We start from the raw sequence: 22,127 nt of genomic DNA, 5'->3' as shown, positions 1-22,127 counted from the left end.
GGCGGAGGGCGGAGGGTGGAGGGCGGGGCCGCTGCGGCCTCACCTGTTGGTCTTCCAGATGTGAATGGTGTCCTCATCCTTGATGTCATGCTTTTCTGCCTGCTCGTCTAGGAAGTCGAAGAAGTACTTGACGGCCGGTGGCACCGCGTGACCAGGTGCCAGCACGCTCTGGAAGAAGTTGTCCACGAACTGCTGCAGTGTTCCCTGTAGGGAGGGGCTCGGCGTGACCCTCGAGTGGCAGCACTAGGGTGCATGTGCGCATGCGCAACTTGCCCACCCCCCACCTTGACAGAGAGCAGCCGCGTCAGGTAGATCTCGGTGATGGCCTTGGTTCGCTCTTTCTCCTTCATGCTGCCTCGCTTGGACTTGCCCTCATCCACCTCATCTGTCGGCCGCACAAGGTGCCACACCCGGTTCTCCTCCTCCAGGAGGGCATGGCCTGTAAGGAGTGGGGAGCTGAGGATTGGCCAGTCCCCTGTGCACCTAGCAGCTCCCCAGGTGGCCACACAGGGAGGACAGGGGACATGGGGTGGGCAGGAGGCACACGCTCACGTTCCCCAGGTAGGTCCTGCTGGCTGTCCTCTGGCTGCTGGGAGACCCCCACCTTAGACAGGATGAGGGTGGCTCCATCCCGAACCTGAGGACAGAGTCCTGAGGGTGGGCCGCGAGTCCCTGGCACTGGGGACCCCAGCCCACCCCACTGCCTGGGCTCGCTGCCCAAACTCACGTTGTAGTGCATCAGGGTGTTGATGCGTTTCCACCGGCCATCCCGCTGGGAGGTCAGGTCCAGGTCAGACAAGATCTGGGCTGTAGACCCAGGGCGCCACTCTGTGGGGGGACATGGTCCGGCTGACTGCCTGTCCCCAACTCAGAAGCCCCCAGCAAGATCCCTTCTGGGGACACAGAGCAAGCCCAGGGCTTTGTGCCCTTGGCCCCAGGGTGCTCACCCAGGACCACACTGTCCGGCTTGGGCCAGCAGGAGCAGGGCTGTGTGCGGTACACCTGGTCAATGATCTTCTCCTTGACCTGAGAGATGGTGTCGCAGTTGAGGACCTTGACCGGGACAGCATCCACCCCTTCATCCTGCACAATCACGCTCACCGTCTGCAGAGGGACGCAGGATAAAGAGAGGGTGGGGATGAGACCCCCTTCACCACCTCTGCCTGGGGCACCTAAGAGGACTCCGCTTTGCCCTTCCCCTGGCTTAGCAGGCAGTCTGGGGTTAGCTCAGGGGCGGCCCACTCTCACCTTGCCACTCGACCTCACAGGAGTTCATGCACCCACTTACCACCCCATGTGCCCTGTTGTGGGCTGGGGTGCTGAAGCACCTGGCCTGGGGTCAGGACATGCCCACGCCACCAAACACAGTCCTCCTGAGCATGACATGCATCGGCCACCTGGCACATGCCCAGCACAATGTGCCACATGGATGCAGACCCAGGGAAGGCTGTGGTCTTGGTGCTGGCCTGGGAACCCCTGGCCCCCCTGGCCCTCGAGGCTCCTGTTTGCAGCAGGGTGGGGTCCATACTCCTTTGCCCAGCCTCCAAGGGTCCCCGCAGCCCGCTGGCCCCGGGCGGCTCACCAGGGGTGCGTACTCCACGTCATCCCCCAGCAGCCCGGTGTCATTGAGGGTGTACTTGGCCTTCTTCTGCACGGCGTCCACTGGCCCCTTTTCTACCTGATGCTTGATGGCCTTGAAGAGCTTATACAGGGGCTCACCAGCACTGTCCTGGAGTAAGACAGGTGGCTGTATGAGCAGGAGGGGTGGGACTGACCACAGCTGCTGGGCACCTAGAGGGGTGGCACCACTTCACTCCACTTCCACTCTTGGGGGACCCACCTTGAGGTACTGGTACAGGCAGATGGACATCCAGTTGGACAGCATCCTCTCCACCACTGTCTCAGACCTGAGGATGCAGGGTAGGCTTGCACCCCCAAGGCCCAGATGGCTTTTCCAGCCCTGCCAACTCTCACACCAGCCTGGCCTTTCCATTCAGGCCCCGAGTCCCCGACAAGACAGGCGTGTGGGCAACACAGGCAACCCAGCCACCATCCCCACTGCCCCGACCTGAGGCTGAGATAGGGGCAGCAGCATGAACACAGGGCAGCAAGGGGTTGAAGCTAGCTGTGTCTGTCACCTGGGCCACAGTTCCACCCCTGGGCCACCCTCCATGGCCCAGCCCCCTGCTCACACCCACACACCTGCGCAACATCAGCTTGGGGTTCTTGGCCACCACGTACTGCTCCATGAGCTCCAGGAAGAGCGTGCGCATGATGTCTGTGTAGTACTCCAGCTTCCCGTGCAGTGCCACCGTCAGCAGGGATGCAAAGTAGACCTTGGCACGGGCGGAGAACTCACGCTGGCTCTCCAGGGTGTGGATGAACTGTGGGGCAGCCGTCAGAGCCCACTTGGCACCTCTGTCTGGCACCCGGTCCCACCTAGCCCTCCATCCACCCCGGGCCCAATCCTGCTCACGTTGATGAGGAAGGACTTGCTGTTGAGCAGGTTGGAGAACTGGTACAGGGCCTGCTCCACAACAGGCCGCCGCGACTCTGGGATGTCCAGCTTGCCCGTGATCATGACATCCTTGTCGCCGTCCTTGGAGGGCAGGAAGAAGACGCGGTCAGTGTAGGTCTTGTAGTCCAGCGTGGGGATGCCCGCCTCATGCACATCATTCGTCTGGTCCTCCATTTCGATCATCAGGTCTGGGGGACAGGAGGGTGGGGGGTGAGGCAGGCCTGGCCACACAGCCCTGGCCCTGCGCGCTGGCTGCCCACCCTGAGAGGTGGCGCACCTGTGAACTCCTTCTTGCAGCGGTCCCGCACGCTCTCCTCCAGACCCTCCAGCTGGGATTTGATCTTCTCGTACTCCCGCTCAGCCTGCTGGCTCTTCCTCCTGCAGGGCACAGAGGGTCCTCGGCCACTTAGGTGCCCGTGACCCTTCCGGAGGCTGAGTGTGGAACATGGGGGTGCTACAGTCTGCCCAGGGGCTTACCAGTAGCAGTAGACAGACACAGCAATGACAACCACCATGGGCACAATGACCAGCGGCAGGATGAGGCTGAGCGGCACATCACTCACACGCGTGTCGTACTCCACCCGGCCCAGCACCCACTCGCGGGAGCCGAACTTCACCTGTGAGGGAGGAAGGCTCAGTGCGGGAAGGCGAGGCCGCCGTGGTCGCCCTGGACCAGCCCAGGAAGGCAACCTCTCGACCTCCCAGCCTCACGCACAATGAACTCGGGCAGGTTGTGTGTGGTGTCTCGCTTCTGCCGCCGCTTGGGCGGGGGCTGCACCTCTGGGGGCTCGCAGTACAGGTCCGTCTCAGTGAGTGTCTTCATGATGCAGCGCTCGGCACCCACAAAAGCCTCGGCCTCCTGCAGCGTCATCGCCTTGTTCAGATTGGTGCCCTGAGAGGGCAGCAGAGGTCAGCATGGCCGAGAGGGAGCACTCAACCCAGACCCTACCCCAGGGCCCCAGAGCTGTGCCATCATCACCTGGGCATGGATGAGCTTGTTGACCTGCTTCTTGACGCCACCTGTGAAGTTCTCAAAAGTGGGGTCTGCCACATACTCGAAGGCACTGGCCTCGGTCCTGAGCAGGGCACGGTGCCCATCCATCTGTATCAGTGCTGTGAGGTTGTAGGCCTCCGGCTCCTCGGGGACAGCCGGGGACAAGAAGACGACTCTGGTGTCGTTGTAGAACACATACTCAGTGCCTGTGACCTGTAGAAAAGGGCCAGGCCATCAGGCCACTAGATGCAGACCTGCCCCTCACAGGCACATCCCCATTAGTCAACACCAGCAATGAGCCCCTGGGCCACACCAGGACTGACCATTGTGGGCTGTAGGGGTCCAGCCTCCCGCCGACGCCGCCAGGACTGTAGGGGCTCAGCAATGACCACCATGGCAAACTTCTGGATGAGGCTGAAGCCCTGACCAGTGACACTGATACTCCGGCCACCACTAGGGGATGGGAGTGGTGCCTTCAGCAGGAGGCGCCTGGCAGCTGGGGTAGGTGCCCTGCAGGCTATCCCACCACCTCCCATGTGTCCCCACCACAGGTCGGCATGGGCACAGATCAGGGGAGGCATGCAGCCGTGTCACAGGCAGGGCAGGGGCACTTGGGGCCTGAGAGCACCGTGCCCAAGCGTGCCTAGGAGGAAGCCCATCTGGGTGCAGTGGGGTTTTCCAGAGGACTCCTGCTGCCCAGCCCTGTCCCGCCCTGCCCCACCCTGCCACATTCCTTTGAGCTGGGTCAGTAGAGGGCACCAAGGAGGTAGCTGGACACGATATTGGTCGGGGAAAGGAGGGGCACTGGCCAGTGTGGGGAAGGGCTGCACCTGACAAAGCTTCGAAGCGGCTCAAAGGCCCGCAGCACTGGGTTCTCCCGGAAGGTGAAGGAGACTCCAGGGCTGGACACGCGGGAGCCCCCGTAGGAGATCTCCAGGGCCACCTCTCCCAGAGTGGACTGGGGTCCTGTGACGCACTGCAGCTGTACCCCAAACTTGGTCCTGGGGTGGGAGGTGCCAGTCAGCATCAACCAGCCCTGGGTCAGCACACTGGGCTGGTTCCACTGCGCACTCCAGGGCAGACTCATGGTCATGGTGGGAATACCCCTATCCTGTCCCCAGGGCCAGGGCCAACCAGACTGGGCAGCTGTGGCGACACCCACACTTCACAAGGGACGCCACTGAGGGTCACCCGCACGTCCTCCTTAGAGCCTGTGTCCAGATGGGTGCCACTGATGGTCAGCGTGGTCCCTCCTGCTTGTGGCCCCTGCCTTGGTTCCACACTCAGGGGCTGGGGCTCCTGAAAGAGTAACAGGCGTGTGGGGTTAGTGCAGGGGCCTGGGGGACGCAGCGCCCAGGCTTGGACCTCCACCACACAGTAACTGCTGCTAGATTGCAGGACAGAGCCCGGGTTCAGCAGCCCTCAACCTTCCCAGCTAGTAAATGGAGTCCAGCACTCAGGCCCAGGTGCTTACTTGGTAGGTAAACTGGACACTGGGTGGTGAGTGGCCAAGCTTCCCGTTGACATCCACCTCGATGCCCCCGGTGGAGGACATCTCTGCAGCCTCGGTCACACACACGATCCTGGCGGAACAGAACCCACGGGCTCCTGCACACCTGGGAGTGCGTCCCACCTGCTCTAGGTCCCTCACCGTCCTCAGGTCTCCACCTGCCCAGCCATGGGTCCTGGGGCCCCAGTCTGAGGGCAACCCACTTACCGGGTGGACACAGAGTAACGTTCTGGCTCAAAGGCACAGTTCTGTCCAGCCACAGTGATCCTCTTGACATCATCTGCTTTGATGCCCAAATTGGACCCAAGGATGGTGACGCGGATGCCCCCACCCAGGGGACCAGTCTCAGGCTGGATCTGAAATTGGCAGAGCACAGTGACCTGGTGGCTCTGGCAGGCTGGGGATGTGAGGACAGGGCCCAGGCCAGGCTGGAACAAAACTCACCCTAGTGATGACTGGTGGCGGGCACTCAGACGTGGCATTGCTGCACAGAGCCCCGTACACACACCGGCTCTGCCCACGGCACCACACACACCTATAGGCAGGGTCAGCAGCCAGGCACAGGCTGCAGTCACTGCGGCCAAAGGAGCAGTTGTAGAGGGTCACTGTGGAGGAAAGTGCAGTGGTCAGCTGGACCACCTGACTGCCCACTCCCACCCTTGCCTGGACCCACTCACCTTGCAGCTTGCTGTCAATGTTCTTGCCATAGGACTTGACGTACAGGTGTAGGGACAGAGTCTCATTGGCATCGTGGGACAGCTGAGGGGACACATGGGAATACACTGCACTTTCTGGCCCCAGGGGTCACCAGGGTGATCACACAATAGCCACATGGTCCCCTCACTGCTGAGGCCAGAAGTAGGAGGACGTCAGACACAAAGTGCGCACGCGCGCACACACACACACACACACACACACAGTGTGCTGGGTGTACCCGGGAGGGGAAAGGGATATGTCCTCTGGTGACAAGCAGACAGACACATGCTATAGGGTGGGGTGGTGAGCCCCCGGCCAGGTCCAGGCCCCTCCCCTTACCATCCTGGAAGGAATGCCTCCCAGGGACCCTCAGGTCAGGGAGCCTGACCTACCTGTTCTAGAACCATACCTTTGGCGTCCGAAAGAAGAAGGTCCCTGGCTCCTGCACAGTCACTGGCTCCTCGAACTTGAGCAGGTCGCTACCCACATACAGGGAGGACCCCTACAGACAGTCTAGTCAGGATGCTCTGGACAAGCCAGCCCATCTGCCCTGGCCTTCCTCCTGAGAACCCCCAAGCCTCAGTGCTCCTGGGGTTGGTAACCAATCCTCTCCCAACATGACCCACTGGGCCCCGAGACCACTCCAGTCCTACCCAGGTGGGCAGAAGCCTCTGAACATCCCTGTGATTACCAGGAGCCCTAGCTCCAAGGGGGGATGCAAGCCCCCCTGACCCCCCCACCTGCCTGGCCCAGGTCTCCCCACCTTGACTGTGTCCAGATTCTTGCCCTGGAAAATCACATCTGTCTCGTGGTTCATAGGGATGACCAGAGGACTGGGGTTCAGGAACTGTGGGCAGTTGTCCTCCTACAAGAGAATAATGCTGGTCAGGTGCTGCCCAGCCACAGCCAAGCAGCCAGGCCCCCACAGCCCCAGGGCCCTCACCATGTGGGCGCGAATGATGCCCTCCTCGGGGTTGGGCGAGGCCTCCCGACACTCATGGTACCGTAGGTCCCACTGGCAGGTCCAGCGGTTGCTGGCGCAGGAAATGCACCTGGGGAGAGGGGCAGGAAGGCCGTGAGAGGAGTCCAGGTCTGGGGGAGGCGCTCCAGGGGCAACAGAAGGCCATGAGAGGCGTCCAGGGGCAGCAGACTCACGGCAGGTTTTCCACGAGCCTCATGGCCTCTCGGCAGTCATAGAAGGGGTACTGGTGGGAGGTGAGGAAGACATCATCTCGTCGGAAGAGGAGCTGGATGCTCACAGCCACATGGTCTGTAGACAGCAGTGGGGGACCGTGTCAGGGGAGGCCACAGACTGGAGGGGCGAGGGGCAGGAGATGGGAAGGACCTGGAGTTGGGTCTCCCCTGTCAGAGCCAGGAACACAGGGCATAGCGAGGCCTTCCACCTGCCATCAGACCTCGGTCAGGTCAGCTCCCAGGCTGGAGCTCGCATTTCTCCCCTGGGCCTGGCTGCCCCCTCTTGCGGAGGGCAGTGGCTCCTTGGAGTCTGGGCGGGAGGGTCTGCCAGGTCCCTACCCACGTCACTGCCCCCAAAACTCAAAGGACAGGGGCACAGTGCCCTGCCTGGCCTACTGATGAGCTCCCCTGCCTTTTGGGACAGAACTGCCTATCTCAGGCTGTACAGGGCTGGGAGTGGACAGGAGCCTCTGCATAGACCTTGGTGCCTGGAACCTGGCCCAGCCACTACTGGTAAGGGGAGCCTTCCTGGCTCCTCTTGCTCTGGGGAGAAACAAGGCTGGCGTGCTCCTGCTTAGGGTGGGGCCCACTGCAGACAGCACGGGTACATGGGGCCACCTGCTCATGTACCCCACCTCCCAGCACCATCCTACCCCAGGCTCTGGACGTGCACCCGGGAAGCCTGCCCAGCACGGGCTCCTGTGAGCTCAGTGATGGACGTGAGTGGATCAGAGCACAGCATGCACAGGGGAGGAGATCTGCTCCCAGGAGCTGTGGCGGGGCCTCACCCTGACCAGTTGGTGTGCTGGGGATGCTGCTTGGGGAGTTGCAGATGACGGCGTTGCCCTCCACACGGGCAGGGTGTGGTGGTGATTCACCAAAGAGACACAGCACCTCATCCTTCTCGGTCAGGGCTGGGAGAGGGCTGACGGTCAGCTGCACCTGAAAGGGACAGTAGCTCACACCAGGAGCCCTCACCCCCCAGCACTGGGTTCTGCCTGCCCATTCTCTGGCAGCTCCCAGGTGGGGCCTGGGTCTGTTCTGGGTACACAGGATCTCGCCCTACCCAGCCCCAAAGGATCCCCTGACTGTTCAACAGTTCTAGGCCCTGCCTCTGCCCTACACCTGACCGACCACCAGTGACGCCCGTCCTCTGCTACGCACCTCCCCCTGAGCCCGGCGGCTCATGTTCTGAGGCTGGGCATCAGTGACGGTGACACAGGACTTGTTCCGGCTCCACAGCCAGTGGTTGGTCTCCTCGGCCCGCGGGCATTCAGCCCTTCTGGTGCATCTGTGAGGACAAGGGGTGGCTTCAGCCCTAGTACCCTCGGGCCCCCATGTAGGTCTTGTCCTGGCCAGGACAGGGCTGTCCCCAGCTCACAGCCCTCCAGGGCAAGGCCAAGGTGCTCACCGTCCCTCGACGACACACCAGCCACAGTAGGGGTCCTGGGAGTCACGGCACTGTGCGCAGGTTGGGTAGCTCAGACACTCCTGTACTGGTAGCCGGAACACCTAGGGGTGGCAGGGCCATGGGGACACGGCTGCAGACACAGGGCCTTTCTCAGCCCCTGGTCTCCTGGGACTACCAACCTGTCCCCACCTTCACCCTCTGGGCCTTGAAAACCCAGCTCCAACTCAGGTTGTAGGTGTTAGGAGCAGTTGCAGACTAGGCTCCAGATGACCCTGGCTCGTGGCCATGTGGTCCAGGGTCCAGATGGGACAGGTCTTGGCTATACTGCTTCCCTGAGCCCAGGTCCTCTGAACCTCCTCCCTCTGGGGGGCACCTGAGCATCTTGGGAACTCCTAGGGCTGGCTTAAGGGGCTCCTTGTCTCCCTCCATACCTCGGACACTGAACCAGGTCCCCTCTGCTAAGATGGGGTGGGGAAGGACCAGAGAGGAGCTGCAGTTGAGGCATAGGACAGATGGCCATAGTGACAGGGATTGAATTAATGGTGTCTTGGGCTGCAGCACTGTCTGGGACACAACCTGGCTGCCCTGTGTCCAAGAACCCAAGCAGAGGCACCCTAGGCCTGTCACAGTGGCCTGGGCCCCACAGCCTCCTGGGGCTGCACCTAGGCTGACCTTGTCCTGGGTCATGGCATATAGACTGGACAGATCTCCAGACAGCACCAGGTCCTGCTTGATCCTCTTGTTGATCTCCACGAGGATGGAGCTGTACTCCTCTGAGGTGCCATCAGGAGCCAGGTACACCTGGGCACGAGGGCAGCTGTGAGGGTCAGGCCCTTGCCCACAGACAGCCTGACAGAACCTTCCTTGCCGGGCCCAGGGCCTCACCTTGAGGATCCGGCCGTCAGAAGTGCCCAGGAAAGCAACAGTATGGCCGTTCCCAGCGGTCACTGTCACAGCTGTCAGATTGAGGCCTCCACGCTGCAGCACAGCCGTGGCCGTGAGTCCATCACGGCTGCCCAGGGGATAGGGCAGGTGCTCCGAACCACACGGGAAGCTCTTGCTGGCGCCCTGCAGACACAGTGTCATCAGCAGGCGTCAGCCCTCCTGACCTAAGGACCTTCTCCACTGGAGATCCAAGCTGACCTTCCGCCTGTGTCCTATGCTCACTCCACGTGTGGCACTGGGGTGCTAAACGGACACACTGAGATGCAGCACCCATAGGCACCGCGTCATGCCGACCTGAACCCCAGCTACAACGCCCTCACACCCCTTCCAAGCAGGAGGGGATGTGGAAATCCCTGAAGATACCAAAGGAACGCACCAGCAAGTGGCCCCCACACTGGATGTCGCCATGGAAGGGCTTGTAGAAGGTGTCCCGGCTCGCCTCCCGGGTGCCCGTGTAGCAGGCGTTGCGGTTGGCCTCCATCTTGGCATGGACTTCCTCTAGCGGGAATAGGCAGAGGCCCGCCCCAAGCCCCCCATTGCTCCGGCCGTCCCTACTGAAGACAGCGTAGAGGACCCTGCCGGTGGCACCTGGTGTGGCTACAGAGGCTGCCAGGCAGGCCCCGAAGGCAGGGCCCTGGGGGTCGCTGGGGCCCCGGCACTGTAGGTCCATCTCCACGTAGGAGTAGTAGGAGGGGTCATCTTTGCACATGCGTGCCAGCAGTGTGCGGTTTCGGGCTGGGTGCTTGTCCTGCTGGTTGAAGACAAAGAAGACATACGGGCCATCCTCAAAGGCCGCCACGAACTGCTGTGTGTTGGTGGACAGGTAGCCAGCCTTGAAGGTGGTGTGGTCTGAGTAAGCTTCGAAGGCTTCCCTGCCCTCAGCCCGGTCCAGGAGGCGGGTGCTCACGATGATGCCATTGTCGTGCGGCCCGTTGCCTTTGCCCACAAACAGCACCCGTTCACCATCAGGGCCTGTAGAGCTGACCAGTCCCACGGTGGCCACACTCTCGTCGTTGCTGGCCACAAAGGACTTCTCGCCGCTGCCGTCCTCGTAGAAGAGAAGCACGGAGATGTTGCTCAGGGCACGCAGGGCACAGATGCCCTTGAAGAGGCTGCCGCACTCCACCAGGCGCTTCCCGGGCAGGTCCAGCAGCAGCAGCTGGTTGGCATTGTCAGTGGGCACTGCCTCATGGCACTGGCTGGCCTCGATGGGCGGTGTGCACTTCTTGTTGTCCAGGGCAGGGCCTGTGACGGCCTGCTGCTGGAGGTGTAGGTCCGCACTCAACTGGAAGAGCACGTTCACTGCCCCCACGTATACCACACCTGAGGCCTCGTCCACCACCAGGTGGTTCAGCTCCATCTCGCTGCAGAAGACGTTCAGCTTGCGGGGCCGCAGGCCCACACTCGGGCCCACCAGCCCCAGGAAGGTCAGGGCCCACAGTGGCAGTGCCATCTCCCAAGGTCCCTATGGGGAGAGAGAAGGGTCAGAGAAGCCTCGGATCCTTCCCCCTCCTTCCTGCCCCCAATGACCAGAACAGAGGCCAGAAGGGTTGGGGACTCGAATGAGTGGGGGAACAGCCCCCGCAGACTGAAGGAAATCATTTCCCAGCCTTCTCAGGAAACTCTGCCATAGTCTAACCTACAAGTGGGGCTAAGGCCTGGCCACTGCACACAGGAGTCGGGTCCTGGCCTCCACCTCCTAGTACTCAGCGTCCTGCAGGCTGGGCCTCAAAGCAATGTCCCCCAGAACATTCACACACATGCCTCTACCCCAAGAAACTACAGATGGTCACAGGGCATGGGCCCCAGGCTGACTGACAGACCCTGACACGTGAGCAGGTGGACCATACCCCGCTCTCCACATGATGCAGCTGAAAGTGAACTGGGCTGCTGTGCCTGGTTCAGCTGCCCCACGCGCCCACCAGGCCTTCTGACCCAGCCTGGCCCACCTCCCTGGAGCCACCCAGGAAAGTTACTGATCTGCCTCTGACCACTGCACACCCGCCCTTAGGCACCACAGTCGGTGTCCATCCTCAGAAGAGCAGGAAGGTGTCTGATCTGGTCATGGCCTGGAGGCCTTGGGTGCAACTGGGCTGACTGGAATGCGGTGGTTTGTTCTCATGGACCCTGCCTCTCTTCTATCAAGCCTTTGCTCAGGTCTCCAGGGTTATGGCCAGGCCACAGGCAGCCCAGGCCATAACCATTCTGTTTCCATTCTGCATCTCTCTGTTCCAATTGGCCATAAGCCTTCTCAAACCTCCTGAGAAAGTAACCAAATGAAGAAGAAGCAACCCCCTACTGACAGAGCCCTCCCCACCCCAGGATCACAGGGGTGGTGGGGGAGAGAGCTGACCTTGGCCAGCCTCCCATCCCAGAAGAGGTCTCCTGGCCAGGCAGCTCCTGTCTCTCACAGAACCCTGACCCTGCACCCAGGGTCCCCAAACATCAATATAAGCCCAGAGGCCTCGAGAAATGGGGATCACCAGCAGGCTACTTAGGATTCCCTGGAGGATATCCAGAGGTGGGCATGTCGGGCTGCTTGGAGATGGCAGGGAGGCTGGAAAGTGCTAGAGGACAGGTGAAGGTGCTCCACAGCAGCTGTGGGGGGAGCAGGGGGACCCAGGCGTCACCAAGATAGGAGCGGTCAGGGTGGAAAAGGTGCGGCTTAGTCAGGACCCCAGGGCAGGAAAAGGGTTCCAATCCAGGCAGGGCCCGGGTCTATGGGCCTCTCTGGCCTGGCTGCTGGTCCAGGGAGAGGAGGGGAAAGCAGGAGAGGACTGCCACAACCCCAGGCCTCCATGGCCAGCCAGCACCTGGCTGTGCCAGGAAAGGTGCACAGCACTGGGCAGTACTCCTCAACCCCAGAGGCCAGAGGCCCAAGTGCTGGCTGCTCCTGCTCCCGGGCTGGGGCCAGGCCAGAGGCAGCCCAGCCTGGAATGAATGGAATGTTGGGGGGGAGGCACAGTGAGCCACCCCACAGGGATGCAGCCTGGACCCTGCCAGTGCAAAGTGAGGGCTTCAACCTGGAGCTGACTCAGTGGGGGCCGCCAAGGGTCAGGAAAGTTCTTGCCTTGGCCCCACTCTGCCAGCACTCTGGGCACTGGTGGAGGGGTCCCTCCCTGACCTGCTGACTCACAAGAGCCCAGGGCAATAGAGGTAGCTCTTGCCCTCTGGTTAACGCCAACCTGGGCTGGCATACCTGGGGGGCCCAGTGAAGCCCAGTAGACCCTGATGCTGTAGCCCCAGCCCGGATACCCTGTGGCTGCCTGGCATACTGCCTGGAGGCCAGGATCTGCCCCAGCACCCCCTGAGACAGTGGGCGGAGCACAGCTCAAACCTCAGGCCTTATAGGGTGGTAGGAGGGGCTGGGATCGCACTCCCCAGCTCTTCTACTTCCTGGACAAACAAGACCTCAGGCAACCTGTCCCGCCGGCCCAGGAGCAAAGGGCGCCCACCTGACCACTACAGAGCTGAGGCCACAGGCGGCGCCAGGCACAGCTGGCTGGCTTCCTGCTGCTGGTTCCTGGAATGAGGGGGCGGCAGCGGGCGCTTCCTGTTTTGAACTCAGTCTAGGACCCCCACTTACAGGGCTGGTGGGAATTTCCCCAGCGGCACCAGCCTTCTTCCCAACTGAAGTTCAGAGGTGCACTTCCAAGAAGCCACTTAAATTCCAGGCTACTGCAGGCTGGGAAGTGTCTGGGCCGGCACCCCACCCCCAGCCCAAACTTTCAGGCCTATGTTCCCAGAACCCAGTGCCCAGCCCCCCTGGGCAAGACCCGGGGAACTCAGGGAAGCACTCCCTCCCAGGATCAACTGAGCCTAAACACTGCACCCCTGCCCTCTGAGCTCCTGTCTCTAGGTCTGACCATTGATCTATCCAACCAGGACAGGATGTGGGAAGGGCAAGAGAGATGTGCACGGACATATCCTGCCCAGACAGCATCAGGACACCTGGAGGGTTGGGTCCCAGCACTCTAGCTAGTCTGCACAGCCCCAGCCACCCACTCACCGAGGCTCAGGGGCTCCACATCAGTCTCCACTCCAGGCAGGCATTGAGACTCTCTAGGAGGAAAGGAGAGAGTCACACTAGGAGGCTGGCTCACCCCAACCCATCTCTGCTCCATATGGCGGGGGGAGGGAGACAGGACCTCATCCTGGCACCACCCCTCCCTCAGACACCTCTACATTCATTTGGTCTTTCCAGAACATGGCGTGGCTGTGCCCTTTTCTCTGCTCACAGGCAGGGGCAGTGTATTTTAGCCTTTTTAAACTAGGTATGCATTATTACTTTGATTACAACATCTATTTTCTGAAAAACATGCAGATCCATGAACTCACATTTCTACTTACTAGCTGTGTGATCTTGGGCAAGTTACTTCTCTGTGCCTCATTTCCCCATCTGTGAAATGGAGACAATAACAGTGAGCTACCCCAGGAGTTTATAAGGTCTAAATGAATTCATTCATGAAAAGTCCCTGAGATGTCACACTGTAGCCCCTCGGAAACACCTGCTATTGTTTCCTCTCAGTCTGGATGTATAGCTCCTTACTCTCTGTCGGGAGGCATAGCACAATACCTTGCAGTATGGCTGGCTTGCTGTAGGGAAAAACCAGTAACCACAGTATCCCACCAGAGACCAGAGGCACCCTGGAAAACTGCGTGGCAAATGAGGTGGTGGTCTGTGCTGACCCAGCAGAGCCCAGACCTGTCCTGGAGGGAAGGCTGTGGAACAGGGTTCCACCCACCTGTCTTCACCAGTGTTAAGTGCTGGAAAGATTTAAAAGCCTTTATCCAACTTGAAAACAGTGGGAAATCTTGGGGTAAGGGAGGAGGGGGCTAGGACAGCAAGTAACTTTGTCATTTTTTGGAAGAAAAAAAAAAGACCATATTTAAATATTACTTGTCTAAATAAAAAGAGATACACCTGATAATCACCCAAGGTGATTCCTCAGCCTTCCCCCCCCCCCGCCCCCAAGCTTCTTCTCCTCATGGCAGACCTCAAGCTCTCTACAGGGGGTCTGCTAAGGTCAAGGGAGGCTGGCCTCTCCTGAGGGAATACTCTCATCTTGAGTCCACACCCCATAAGGGTCTGACCCAAGGAATACGCTGACCAGGCAGGCCCACCACACAGCAGTCTCCCTAGGCAATGAAACCAGGATCCCTTCAGCCCTCTAGGTCACTAAGCCCTCTGGGGCCCTGGACAGCCAGACTCAGGCTTGCAACTCCCCCCTGCCATCCTGCCCCAAGCACCAGACTGCACCTTCTCTCAGGATGTCCTTCCCATAGCCCAGATGACCATTTTCCTAGGTGCTCCCAGGCCAGGCCAGCAGGCCAGAGCCCCAGCTCCAGGGCCTCGCCAAGGAGGCTGCGGTCCCACCTCAAGGGCCAGCTCTGCAGCCAGGACATGGGGTTCCCACACCAGCTCTACCATTTTCTAGCTGGACTATGTGGACTACTTACAAAGCTGCTCTGTGCCTTAGTGTCCCCATGAGTTTGCTGGGGCTAATAACAGTTTCCACCTCCAAGGGCTGCAAAACTCCTACCCATTCTTCAGAACCCTGAGATGCCCTCCCAGATGGGCCCTGCAGGACTGTCACTCATCCTCTATGGTCTTCACTGAGGGGCCCTATGGGTGGGTGTAAAGCAAAGGGGAATGAGAGCACTTGGATCCCCTACTCCAGCCCCCAAAGCACCTTGGCCTCTCTGAAGCCCTTGCTGTGTAGGACCAGCTAGAGCCCCTTACTACGTATCTGGGGTGCCATGGCTTTCTTCCGCAGGTCCCTCTCTGTCCCCCAGGCCCCGCACACAGGCTAGCTCTATCCACCCCTAACCCCAGGGGAAGGAGAGCAAGAGGGACCTGAAGAGCAGTCTCCTTCAGATAGGCCCCAGGGCTGGGGTGATCTGTCCTGTCCCCCTCCCCAGTCCTGCTGGGCAGTGCTAGTTTGAGTACCCCAGGTTCCAGGACTCAGCCTACCCACAGGGCTCTAGAGTGGGGTAGAGTGTGTGGGGGGATCTTTCCATGTCAGCATCTTTTTATTTTTTCTTTCTAGTTTGTAGATGGGCACAATACCTTTATTTTGTTTATTTTTATGTGGTGCTGAGGGTCAAACCAGTGCCTCACATATCCTGAGCCAGTGCTCTGCCACTGAGCTACACAGCCCTATCCCTCATGTTAGCATCTTCAAACAAACTTAAATTGAGCACCCCCGCCCCCCCCATACTGGGATTTATACCCAGGGGTGCTCTACCTCTGAGCCTGTACCCCCCCCCTATTTTTTATTGTGAAACGGGATCTTGCAGAGTTGCCCGGGCTGTTCTAGAACTTGTGATCCTTCTGCCTGCGCTTCCCCATTAGTTGGGGTTACAGGCACACACGACAGTACCCCTATCAGATTGAGCAATTTCTTAACACTAAAATAAAATCAGTGCGAAGCTGTCAAGCCCAGCAGGAGGAGGGCCCCTCTTGGCCAATCCAGCAGGCTGTGGGTTCCAGAAGGGAAGCCAGGCAAGGTCGGAGACCAACACGAGGCTGAGGCTCAGACACAGGCCTAAGTGTACAAAGGGCAGACTCCTCCCGCAGTCCAGGCTCAGACCCAGGTGCAGACAGGTACAACCCTCCAGCGGCCTTAAGCCCTGTGGGGGAGGGCCTTAAGCCCTGTGGTGGTCCAGAGGTTGGTGGACCAGTGAGCTCAGGCCGGGCGCTGGGGGACCGGATGGGGGGCTCTAACCGGGAGGTAGGTCGGGGCCGCGCCGCCTCCCTCCCCTCCCCTTCCCCGCCGGCAGCCAGCTGCCGGGAGGCGTGACTCCGCTTCTGCGACGACAACGCAAATCTGCAATTAGCCGGGAGCGTTAAACAAATCAGAAGAAACAAAACAGGCCGCGGAGCCGCCAAATCCGAGCCTCCGCTGTTTTCAAAACAAGCCCGAGGGAGGGGCCGGCGGCGGGGTCTGAGGACACGTCAGGTGAAGGCGCCAGGACCACCAGGGGCTCCCCAAGAAGCATGAGCTCCCACAGCATCTGCACATGGGTCAGCACGGGCTGAAAGCACCTGGTGCCAGGCAGCANAATCCCGCGCGCCACAGCGCGGGGATCACCCGCCCGCGCCCTCCGGGTGTTTCCCCGCACCTCAGGACACACCTGGGAACACACGTGGACCCCTGCTCTCAGAGTGAGCTTCATCAGGCCCGGGGACCCCACGGAGCCATAGACACGACAGCGATGGAAACGGTTACGTGGCCCTGCGAGACGTCCCATGGGGCGCTTACCTGGCGTCAAGCACAGCTGAGCGCAGAACCGGCTAGTACCTACCCAAGTCCGCCCTGGCCTGAGAAGGGGCCGCAGTGGACGGTTCCGCCCACTGCTGGTGGCTCCGCCCCTGCCCAGGGTTGATCCCTGGGCTCCTTCCCCAACTCAGCTGTCAGCCAACCACGCAGGACACCACTCCCAGCAGCCTCCTGTAGGACCCCGAACCTGGGGTTGGCGTCGTGTGACAGTCTCCCCAGATGAAGACCGAACTCTTCCGGGCAACCTGACCTAGGAGCGGGGTGGGGCTCCAGGGACAGACTGACGTCCTAGCCTGTGTCTTGCGTCAGCGACCAGAGCCTCCCACAGGACTCAGGGCAAGGTCCCCTCCCAGGTGGAGGGTGCCTACCTCTTTCCCACCAGACCAGGCTATCGGTTCTGGCTTCCACCTACCTCCACAAGTCTGGGCTATATGTCCAGCTACAAAAGGCACACCTGGCTTCCTCAAAAGGCTTTCCTTCGGGGTGAGTCAGCCTGAGTTCCAGCTTGTCCACTTTCCATGCTCCCTACCCTGGGATGCATCCAGGCCACCTCAGTCTCTGTCTGAGGCCTAAGGTCATCTAGTGCCCACGGTCTTGCATCAAGCCCCTGGTCCTTAGTGCCCAAGGTTCACCCGGAAAAACCCCAAGATGCCTGCCCTAGTCCCTCCTTCCATGCCAAACTGCAGCCTCTGAACACTGTGGGGTCCTTAGACATGGTCTTCAAGCTACCAGCCATTGAGCTCCCCACCCCCACCACTTCTGAAACAATGGTGTGTGGCCTCCTCAGCCTTCCCCCCCCCCCACAACCCACCTGCTACACCAGAAGCGCAGGTCCTCTCAGGCCCTGGAAGCAAAAGGTGGCCCCTTGCCCCTATATACCAGGCCTGCAGAACCACTACCTTCCCACTAACAGCCCCTTTTTGTGCTCCAGCTACCACACCTTTCTCCCCACTTCTGTCCCTACCACACCGCAGACCTTCAAACTTAGCTCCCCACAGCATATCACCCTTCATCAACTTGTGGTGCTCCCAGAGGACCCCAAACTCAGCCAGCTGAGAGGACACAATGGGTCCTGTCACTCAAGCCAGCGGAAAGCTGGCTAGCTGGTTCAGCAAATCAAGAGTGCAGATAGCAGTCTGGCCACAGAAGGGCTCTTTTGGGACCCAGAGACCCTGAGCTGCTGCCTGTTTGCCTTCCTACCCCTTTTGTGTGCTCCCACCTCATCTCCCCTTTCCCAGGCTCACCCCAGCGGTGGGTGGTGAGAGATTAGGTCCTGGCTGGATAAGCTCATGCAGGATGCAGCTGGCCCAGAACCAGCTCTGCCTAGAGCCCCCCTCCAGGGACATGGTGAGCAGGAGGTGGGGAAATATGGGGGTGGATGGGTGAGGGCCCCAGTGAGCGGGAGGAACCAGCAAGGTCTGTAATCTCCCTGTCAGCCTGTCAGCACAGCGCCTCGGCGGTCACCCCAGCCCCGCCTCCCCATCACAGCAGAACCCTACAATTAGCTTGGGGCACCTCGCCAAACTTGGGTGCCAGCTACCACTCACATGTGACCACACATGTGCAGGCACACATGTCTGTGACTGATGGAAGCACCCTGCCAAAAGGGGTCTTGCATCAGTACCCAGATTTGTCCCCAGGAAAAGAAGCTGGAGGGAGACACCCACACCCAGTACTTGGGATCTCCCCAGGTCCCAGCACAGTCAGTTCCGGGCTGTGAGGCTCTCAGAGGTGGACAGGTAGGAGCTGGCCTCCAGGGAGGGGCTGTGTGGGAAAGGTGGGCAGGCCATGTCAGCCAAGGGAATGGGCTACCTGATGAGTCTCCTGTCCAGCCTGGGCTAGGGGGCTGGCAGGCACACGGTGCTACTAGGAGTGCTGGGCAGTACTGGAATCCAGCCTGGGGCTGAACCAGTGAGAACAGAACTGGGATTTCCCAGGGGAGATATGCCCAGCTCAGAGTGGGAGCCTGGCCTCCCTGCAACACACCCAGGGAGGAGCCCCCATTTCTCTCTTGGAGGGCAGGCCCACCTGCTCAGTTCAGTAAGGGGCTTGGACACAGGAGGGTCTGGCTAGGGGCCATGGACCTCAGGTCTAGATGTTAAACCCAGGGAGACAAGGAGTGGTTCCACAGGAGACACTACTGGACAAGGGGCCACCTGGGTCTCCCCACATTTTCTCCCATCCTGACATCCTCTTCTGGGTCCTAAGGATACTCAGGGTGGTCCTCAAAATCAGGCCTGTTGCCAAGGTGGAGGTAGGGAAGCCAATCTGGAGGATTATCTCTGAGGCTACAAGGGAGGGGTGGGTCAAGCTGGAGCCCCTCCTACCACCGGCACTTTATCTCCGCCAGCTTGCCCAGCTCAACTTAAAATAGCTTCTCTCACTTGCTTGATTGACAGAAGAAATGGTCCCAGTGTCAAGTGGGTGAGGTCATTGGGCAGGAGGCAGGCCCAACCAGGGTTCCTCTTCTCTCCTTGCCCCAGGGCAGTTGTTGTCTTCCAGGCAAAGAACACACAGCTGGGCTCAGTGTGCCCTGGACCCTCACTCTCCTCCATAGCAGGCCCTAGCTCTGAAAACTCTAGGGAGGGGAGCCAGGATGACAGCGTCCCCGCCTCCTATTGGTTCTTGAACCTCCCTTCCAGTCTAGGTCCCTGCAAGGCTCAGGTTATTTCCAAGCCCCAACTTCCTGTCAAGCTGTGCCCTCTGTAACACACACTGCAAGCTCTCCATTCCTCCAAGGCAGATCCACACTGGTGGGCTGGCATTGTCCTCAGACCCCCAGCTTAGGTCCTGGGAAGGGCCCAGGAGAACATGTGCAGAACAGCAAACCCTCTTACCTGTTTCAGCACCCTGCTGGGGCTGAGAAGCCTTCACAGTTGCCTATCCCCCAGATATATCTCCACAACTGGCACCAATGAGACAGGCAGGCCCATACAGCCCCACACAGGTGGCATGATGGCTCAGGGGCCAGAGGCAGAACAGAAAGCTACCTGGTAAGAGAGACCCCACCCTGCACAGGGCCAGCTGACTGGAGCCATTCCCGCCAGGGAGCAGATGCCCCTGAAAGGCAGACAAGGCTTTTCCCTCCTCCTTCCTCTTGCTGAGGAGAATGCCCAGCTGGGGCAGCCTCAGGCACAGAGATCTGAGCTGGTCCTACATGAGGACTGCTGGTCAGCTGTACCAGAGGGGCCAGGCACTTGGGACCCAGATGCGATGGGAGAACTTGGGTGAGAACCACGGCTACACCACAGAGCCTGCCTTTCTCTGCTCAAGGCCCTGAGCCAGGTCTCAGCTGGCACTAAAATGGGGAACTGCCGGGGTTTCAGAACCCCAGGGATCTCAGAGGCTGAGGAGGAGAGGATGTGGGCACTCAGCCCAGCCCAGCCCTAGGAGCCCTGAACCCAGGCCAGGGTGAGCCCCTCCTAAGTCTAGCCCATGGGATGCCCCCCCAGGGAGGCTACCAGCCATAGGAGGGCCTGGGGGTATGTGTGTGAAGGGGGCTAGGCAGCAGAGGACCAGAGGCTAGGACCAGAGGACCACAAAGGACAGGAAACAAACCCCCAGCTCCAGGTCTGGACCAGTGTGGGACCTCCCCAGTGACGCGTCGTCACCAAGGGTACTGCAGGTCTGTAGTATCCTGTAAGCAGCCTGCTACACCATTCCTGGCCACACAGACTCCACCTTGGACCTGAATCCCACCGCAGAGCAGGGTCACAAAGACTTCCCAGAGTGGGTGATAGTGCTGGGGGTTGGACAGGCCAGGCCTAGGCTGGCCCTTCAAATGCTCTCACCCAGACAAAGCAGAAGGGCCAGGCAGGCTTCTGTGCCAGGGATTGGCCTGGGGCCCCGACTGTCCCTTGGGGAACCCACGTCAATGTAGGGTTCTTTGTCGGGGCCAGAGAGGCGGTGGAACCCACCCCACCCCAAGGCATAGGAAGTATGAGCCTGTGTCACAGGGTGTAAAATCCCAAAGGGGAAGAAGGCAGAGGAACTATATGTGACTTGGAAAGGCAAAGTAAGCTAGGGGTCGCTGCCTCCAAGCTGCCCACCCACCTGTGGCCCCCAACTCAATCACAGGCACTGCCCTGCCCTTCCCAGCCCATAATTAGTCAGAGCCCAGCCCTAACCCAGAGGCAGCCCCACCCTTAACGTAAACAGCCATTACTCTCTGAGAGCCTCCACCCCATCCAATCACCCACTCCAAGAACCTGAATCTACCTCAAGGAAAGGAGGTCAGGCTGGGGGGCCACCTTGGCCCTTCCACAGGTGGACTGAGCCCTTGCTGACCAGTTCATTCCTCCAGGCAGACTGGGCACAGGAACCCTTCAACAGGGAAGACTACTCCCCACACCTGCATGGCAAGGCAGGAGGCAGGCTGCAGCAGGAGGGACTGGGGAGTGGCACAAGAAAGCACGGCAGCCCTCCAGGCCAGGGGCCTGGCATCCCGTGTGGTCTTGCCTATCAGAGGAGGGGTGATGTCAAGGGAGGGTGCTGGAAGCTCTTTCCTCCTGTGTCCCCTGTCCATGCCCAGCATTCAGAGGGCCATCAGCACTAACCCTCAGTTTGTGGGTACCAGGTAGAAGATGAGGCATGGTAATGTTCCCAGAATGGCTGATGTCCTGGTGGCGATGGGGTGTGTGCCATATGGACCCCTCCCCAGGCTGCCAGCCCACCCAGTGCCTTCCAATTCAGTCTCTTCTGCTCCACTTGCCTGGGCCAAGGCCAAGCCTCTGGGCTTCCTGCCTTGGGCCTCAGCTGCCCACTCTGTCTCCCCAGCGTGGCTGCTGGGCACACAGCCTCCTAGGGAGCACGGCAGCCTCCAGTCCCAGGCAGCCACCCCAGCAGCATCCCAGATGGCTCCTCAGGGACCATCTCTGGCCTCAGTCTCCCACCTGTGAGATGTCCTGAGGAGCACCACATTCTCATGGTGGGGATGGGGGGTGCTAGGTGAGGGCTGGGCTGCCCCTCAATGATGGCGAGAGGATGTGAGGTTCAGCTGGCAGGAGACCCCAGGGATCTGCCTACCAGCCTGATCAACACTCCTGCTGGGGCCCCTTGACCTGTCGGAGGGGTGTGCCTGAACCTGGATCTGTAGGGTGGCCTCAGAGGCCCTGGTGTGTGGGTTATGGGATGAAGGAGGTCCCCCAGCTGTGCCCAGAATGCCTCCTCCCCCATGGCCTCCCTCAGGGGGGCCTGAGCCCACTGCAGAGCAGGCTAGGGTTGACCTTGGGGCCTTCTCAAACTCAAAGGTGACACATCCCCTCCCTGACCGGTCTGAGCAGCCTCCTCAGGAGGTGGTGGAGCTGCCTGGACTTGCCAGTCCCTCCCTCTTGGGGCTCTCAACCCACGGCCCGGAAGTGGATCCCTCTCTCACGGCTGCCTCCCACTTTGAGTGGCTGGACACGGCTGGATAATCCAAAATAATTCCTTCTTGGCAGGCGGCCGGCGGGGGAGGGGGGACTCACATTCCAAACCCTGTTTTTCTCAGTAACTTCCCTCTGCTCTTGGGGCTAGGAGCCCCTGGCCAGACATCAGGCCTCCCTGACCTTGTGGTGGGGTTTGAGAGGTGGTTGGGG

The 22,127-nt window shown here is 60.4% G+C and overlaps 1 protein-coding gene across 4 annotated transcripts in view; it reads right to left on the bottom strand.

Moving 5' to 3' along the window:
- The window catches only part of Plxnb2 (plexin B2), a 20,165-nt gene extending 3,406 nt beyond the window's left edge, over window positions 1-16,759 (bottom strand). Inside the window, exons 1-33 of one of the 4 annotated variants that reach the window (XM_015506882.2) lie at window positions 16,534-16,759; window positions 13,607-13,667; window positions 13,278-13,330; window positions 9,645-10,733; window positions 9,209-9,391; window positions 8,996-9,124; window positions 8,324-8,424; window positions 8,077-8,203; window positions 7,701-7,854; window positions 6,874-6,988; window positions 6,662-6,770; window positions 6,482-6,583; window positions 6,128-6,220; window positions 5,700-5,781; window positions 5,467-5,627; window positions 5,230-5,378; window positions 4,987-5,095; window positions 4,675-4,811; window positions 4,343-4,513; window positions 3,836-3,965; window positions 3,498-3,725; window positions 3,234-3,410; window positions 2,996-3,135; window positions 2,796-2,896; window positions 2,477-2,706; window positions 2,203-2,384; window positions 1,841-1,907; window positions 1,583-1,729; window positions 948-1,104; window positions 728-828; window positions 553-637; window positions 285-439; window positions 44-204 (exon numbers count right to left, since the gene is read on the bottom strand). In XM_015506882.2, the coding sequence (XP_015362368.1) occupies window positions 44-204; window positions 285-439; window positions 553-637; window positions 728-828; window positions 948-1,104; window positions 1,583-1,729; window positions 1,841-1,907; window positions 2,203-2,384; window positions 2,477-2,706; window positions 2,796-2,896; window positions 2,996-3,135; window positions 3,234-3,410; window positions 3,498-3,725; window positions 3,836-3,965; window positions 4,343-4,513; window positions 4,675-4,811; window positions 4,987-5,095; window positions 5,230-5,378; window positions 5,467-5,627; window positions 5,700-5,781; window positions 6,128-6,220; window positions 6,482-6,583; window positions 6,662-6,770; window positions 6,874-6,988; window positions 7,701-7,854; window positions 8,077-8,203; window positions 8,324-8,424; window positions 8,996-9,124; window positions 9,209-9,391; window positions 9,645-10,721 (5,060 nt within the window). In that variant the 5' untranslated portion in view covers window positions 10,722-10,733; window positions 13,278-13,330; window positions 13,607-13,667; window positions 16,534-16,759. The other 3 variants (XM_015506881.2, XM_048803175.1, XM_048803174.1) reach the window with 3 other exon arrangements.
- Between the last annotated feature and the right edge of the window lie 5,368 nt (window positions 16,760-22,127).

The sequence above is a fragment of the Marmota marmota genome, unplaced genomic scaffold (assembly GCF_001458135.2).
Source record: "Marmota marmota marmota unplaced genomic scaffold, marMar, whole genome shotgun sequence".
In the NCBI taxonomy this organism is placed as follows: Eukaryota; Metazoa; Chordata; class Mammalia; order Rodentia; family Sciuridae; genus Marmota; species Marmota marmota.
This window is presented reverse-complemented; position numbering and strand designations above follow the sequence as displayed.